The 6,109-nt window shown below is 38.4% G+C and overlaps 1 protein-coding gene across 1 annotated transcript in view; it reads right to left on the reverse strand.

The window, feature by feature from the left end:
• LOC108969718 (protein ovo-like) overlaps positions 1–2,980 on the reverse strand; it is a 23,491-nt gene extending 20,511 nt beyond the window's left edge. The window contains exon 1 of the mRNA XM_018934605.1: positions 2,932–2,980. Coding sequence (XP_018790150.1) covers positions 2,932–2,980 — 49 coding nt within the window. The remainder of the gene's footprint in view (positions 1–2,931) is intronic.
• Positions 2,981–6,109: the final 3,129 nt, after the last annotated feature.

The following is a 6,109-nucleotide window of genomic DNA, read 5'->3' on the forward strand; positions in this document are numbered from 1 at the left end:
CTGTCGCGGTCTTGTGTTCAGCACATGACTGTTCATGTGTTGCGCTAAWTGTTAAATTTTCGGTTTCATTTGAACCCTTAAAAGAATATCTTTTACTTCTTCTGAAGCTAGCTTATCCAGTTGTGTAAGCTTGGGGCTCTTCAACACTTATAAACGATTTGCCAGCGGGAAGCAGTGGTGGTTGCAACACCACGGGCTTACCCCATTTGCGCACAGTGTGCCATCTATTATTACATACATTGAGATAATACAGAGACTCCAATCAAATATGCTTAGAGTCATAACACGTTCGCCATGGTACATTCGAATGTCTTGCTACAATCCAGTAATCAAACCCACTTCAAAAGAACAGTCCTATTAGCCTTCTAAAGAGCAACGTATTATCAAAATCCATCATCGCAACGGCATCTATTGACAAAATACGAAACTACTTTTTCGACTACCCAATAATTATTTATTGTAAGACTTTAAAATTAAAAATCTTCCACTTCCTTTAATAGAGTTACTATTTTCACCGTAGACCTTGTTTGAAGCAATATTTCGTCTTGTGCAGATCTGGTAAATGAGTTAACTTTCAAGTARCACCCAATTGGTAGTCTGAAAATTGGACGACTACATATCGTCTGCAGCAATTCCCAAATTTAGTTTTACATTTACTCTAATAARCACGAGTTTGAGAACTTAATATACTCAGTTGAATTGAAGTTAAAGCAATTCGACTTCAGATTAACTAAACACTTTTTTGGTATTACGAGCTTCAAGTATTTCCAATCGAAGTCGTAAGTAAACGTTTAAATTGGAATATTTTTTCGTTGTGAAGCAAAGAATTACTTTGATTATGTAATATAATTCGCGGTTTATGGATACACTAAACACACTGTAAGTATATTAGAACGCCGATTTTCAGGTCATAAAAATGTGTAAAGAAATATTGACAACAATAACATTTACAGCGCACCATTTAAATAATGGTTACCATCCTGACAATACTGTCAACGTCTTCCCCCGAGGTATCAAGTTATAATTTATTTAGCTTGCTGCACATTATCTCCTGGCTGTGGTTCGGAATTCTTGTACTGTTTCACCGTTGATGCTTTTTTTCTTATTTGCGAACGTTCTCACATTATTGACCAGCAGCCCACAAGCAATTTATATGTAACCCTTTAACGGTTTATTCATCACGTTTCTTCCTAATTTTTTGTTATTATTTTCTGCTTTTTTTCACTGTATTTAATACAGTTAGACGGTTTTGTGGATGAAGTGTGCTGCGTTGAGAATATATGAACATAGTAACGAAAAAGTAAGAAACTGTTATCACGTTTTTGTTGAGTTATGTCTCGTGCATTTTACAAATGTGTTTTTAATTAAACATTGGATGAACCTAATGAGTGCATGTTTTAAAAATATTTAATATGTCTTATTAAGATTAATTCCTATTGACTGAACTATTTGATACATGTTATACATGGTTATACCTTTTTTAACACTCATTCAAAAAAGTGTTAGTTGGTCCAGCCAAATTACCCGAGATAATTTGATCGGCGACGACTATCAACCATTAAAATATTGACGATACATATAGTACACAATGTATACGACTTATATTCTTCAAATCTAATGCGCGTTTAAATATCCATTTATAATGGCGCAAAAGTAGAATACTATTACTAGAGAGTTAGTCTAACTCGTTTAAGCCTATAACTTTAAYTATGTGATATCTTAAATAAACCAGAAGCCACATTTTGTTTCAACAAAGTATATACAAAATTCATATGCTATTATAGAATAGTTATGATATCTTTTAATTCCTAGCGAGTATTGAGCGAACTTGAAATGTGTATTATTATTATTATTACGTNCTAATGCGCGTTTAAATATCCATTTATAATGGCGCAAAAGTAGAATACTATTAGTAGAGAGTTAGTTTAACTCGTTTAAGCCTATAACTTTAACTATGTGATATCTTAAATAAACCAGAAGCCACATTTTGTTTCAACAAAGTATATACAAAATTCATATGCTATTAGAGAATAGTTATGATATCTGTTAACCCTAGACAGCTAACCTTCAGCCCCCTATAAACCCTAACCATTCGTCGATTCGACGAGCATTGTTAGAGTGTCTTTATTTCATGCATTTAAATAATCTTTAATTATTTTAATTGCAAATATACATATGTATTTCAGGAACTATTGTACAAAATAAAACATTCATTTTATATTCTATTCAAATTGTATTTGTTGAACACATCTTTAATTAAGGTACTAGTTTTAATAAGATCCGAGAAGACAACGTATTTATAAAAAAAACTTAAGATAGAGAAACACATAACAGCCATTTCTTCTTTGGCGTACTTTAATACAAACACTATAAATATTTTCAATAAGATTTAAAAACTATTTTTTTAAAGAGCATTTTATGCAAAAATCAACTTTATGCTCACCACAAATTGCAGTGTTACATTTTGCGCATACCGACTTTGTCATGCGCCTTTTTTTATAGGAACATAGACCGCAAGCTTTCCTTTTATTACTAGTCGGTGCCTCTGCTGGAGGTCATTGGTGGCTGATGGTTGGCTTTGTCCTTGATTCTCAACATTATTGGGAAATAATATCTTTGTTATTTTGTTTTTGGTGTGCGTCGGCATGGTACGAATTTCCTGTCGGATTTTCAGCCAAGGTTCTACAAGTTGCGAATGCAGCTTCTTCATAAAATCACGCCTAGGCAGTATTTTTTCATCCTGTACTGAGACATTGTGGCAATAAAGTATGTAGCTATTGATGCATGCTTTATTCATCATTCCATAGAAAACGCACATTTGCCATCGATTGGTTTTTCTGCTGCATGACATTACAGAGCACATTTGATCAAATGTGTCAACGCCACCTTTTGTAGAATTGTAGAACTCTATCATGCGGGGTTTTTTATTACCTGGATTAACTGAGGCTTCCTCATCACAGGAGAAAAGCATGTAAACCATTTTTGATGGTTTAGATTTGAAGGAAAGAAGTGTACGGGGTCCATCATACACGAACATCGATGTATTCACCTTTCTGGATGTACTGACTTCGGTAGTTTGATTATTCCTCTTACTCCTTTTCTTGTTCTTCATTTCTTCTGGAATTCCCTTTTATTAGAACGTAATGTTCCTACAGTTGTCAGCTTATAAGGCTGCTGAAGTAATTGCTTTGCTAGTGGTATTGAGGTAAACCAATTGTCCATGGTAACGTTTCTGTTCGTGCCGTCAATACTACGAGTAAGTTCCTTTACGAAATACTCTCCCAAAGCCATCCCTCCTGTATTGGCTCCTTTTCCAATATATGGTATACAGTCGACCATATACCTTGTGCTACCATCACACATCATTCCTAACTTAACTTGGGTTTATTTGTTATATGCATTCTGAACTTGCACCTGCCGCGGAAAGCCAGTAGCTGCTCATCAACAGTAACATTTGTTCCGGGAACGYAGTTTTGGCGCACTGGACAATAAGCATTTCCCATATATCTCTTATGGAGGTAAAATGATCGTTTTTTTGCCGTTGTAAGCGAACTGCTCTATCATCAAAACGTAGACATAGAAGAAGGAATTCGCACCTGTCTTTGCTCATCAAGGGTCAGATGGTTATCCTTCAATGCTGCAGTTAACACCATAATTCCCAACAGGGCTCTGATCTCCTCTTTGCTAGTGTTTTTTTGCGTAGATGATATTGACTCATAGTTCTGTCTTTTCATCTCAATCTCTAAGTTTGTCCATTTTAAAATCTCGTCCACTATCTGATTTATTATGAATTGTTAAAATAACATTAGCGGGCCGACAATATCCTTTACTCTCCCGGTACATCATCCATCAAAGCATCAGAAACCCCCTCATGAACGTCTTCATCGCCCGAAAGTAATGATGACTCTTCTGAGTGATTATCACTTTCAACATTATCCACCAATACAGTGTCTTCAGTTTCGCCATCGGATAATTCCTCCAATGCTCCGTCATCGTCCTCGTCCATTAACAAACGCATTAGACTTTCCTCACACAGCAATCGCCTTGAAGACATGATTAAAACTGTAAAAAATAAAAAAACATATATTACATTAAATCCCTAACCATTCGTCGAAACGACGAGCATTATCGTAATATCTAGAAAAATATCGTACTTACCCACCAAACACGTGTGCCTCTCAGAAAAGCTCAGCGAACACTGAGTTGACAAGCAACGTTAGGATGATCAAACCTCGCGAGCAAGAGAGGCAACGAATATTCTTTCTCGTGCTCGTCGAATCGACGAAGGTTAGCTGTCTTTCGTTAATTCCTAGCGAGTATTTAGCGAACTTGAAATGTGTATTATTATTATTATTACGTCTCGAATTATCTCAAATTTATTTTGTCTATATGTGTCTAAATGAAATAGCTGGAGAGATAGCTAAAAATTTACAGAAAATACTTAATTCGCTAAAACCAATTCACAATGAAATTTCCTAAACGGGAGACAGACGGRCCAAAATGACGTGGATCATGTGCAAGAGCATCAAGAAAAGCAAGCATGCTTTTTACTCTCACGGTCTCAAAGGGCTGTAGGACGATTTTTGGCCTAATGACGGACCGAAACTTATAGCCATCACATGCGAGCCAAATGGGTACTAATGACGACAGTTCATGCAGGAAGTGTAGAGAAATAGACATATGAGAGACGCCTAAGAATTTAAAGGACTATATAAAATATCAAAATTAGATATCAACTCGTTTTTAAAGTTCGCTAAAAATGTTGACGTTCTGTGTGACGACTACTTCACGACAAATTAACTGAGCTGCCTGCCACTACTATAAACTAATAGGTCTATGCATGGCAGAGCTGCTGACTAGTATAACCTAACCTAGGTGTAACAGTAGCAAGTTTGGTGTGAGATTCGTGGTGGGAGAGAGACTCCGTCGCCGAGTACTATCATTCATCCCGGTGAATGAACGTCTAGCCACTATCCGCATCAAAGCGAGGTTCTTCAACATATCGCTGATTTGCGCCCACGGCCCGACGGAAGAGAAGAGACGGTATAAGGGAACTGTGGGACGGTATTTCAAACTCCTTACGTACAGCTGCAACCGAAACCATTGGTTTTCGGAAAGTGCAAAAGAACAGCTGATACGACGAGGAGTTATGTGTCGCAGCGGAGAGAAGACCGGCTGCCTACCGCGCAACGTTACGATTGACCACAACACGTGCGGGATGGGATAGAAGCCGAGAGATGAAGAGGGAAGCGAGACGCAATTGCAGACAGAAAAAGAAAGAGGCCGAAATGCGTGAATACGAAGAGCTTGATAAGCTGGACGACAGGGGTAATGCTCGAAAATTGTACGAAAAAATGCGGCGGCTTACAGAAGGTTTCAAGACCGGAGCATACTCTTGTAAAACCCCCAAAGGTGATCTAGTCACCGATGCCCAGAGCATACTTAAATTATGGAGGGAGCACTTCTCCAGCCTACTGAATGGCAGTGAACGCACAACGCTAGGAGAAGACGAACCCGATTCCCCAATCGATGACGATGGAGCAGAATTCCATATCCCGACCAGGAAGAAGTTCGAATAGCAATTACCCCCCTGAAGAACAACAAAGCAGCGGGGGCCGATGGATTGCTGGCCGAGCTAATCAAACACGGCGGCGAAGAACTGATAAGGAGCATGCATCGTAAAATATGGTCGGACGAAAGAATGCCCAACGATTGGAATTTAAGTGTGCTATGCCCAATCCTCAAAATAGAAGACCCCACAATCTGCGCCAACTACGGTGGGATGAGTCTTATCAATATTGCATATAAGGTTCTATCGAGCGTATTGTGTGAAAGATTAAAGCCCACCGTCGACAAACTGATTGGACCTTATCAGTGTGGCTTCAGACCTGGAAAATCAAAAAGCGACCAGATATTCACCATGCGCCAAATCCTGGAAAAGATCCGCGAAAGGAGAATCGACACTCGCCACCTCTTCGTCGATTTCAAAGCTGCTTTCGACAGCAGGAAAAGGAGCTGACTTTACGTCGCGATGTCTGAATTTGGTATCCCTGCAAAACTTATACGGCATCAAAAGCTCCGTCAGAATCGCGAAGGCCCTCTCCGAGCC

Source organism: Bactrocera latifrons, unplaced genomic scaffold (assembly GCF_001853355.1).
Source record: "Bactrocera latifrons isolate USDA-ARS-PBARC rearing strain unplaced genomic scaffold, ASM185335v1 scaffold_1051, whole genome shotgun sequence".
NCBI lineage: Eukaryota > Metazoa > Arthropoda > Insecta > Diptera > Tephritidae > Bactrocera > Bactrocera latifrons.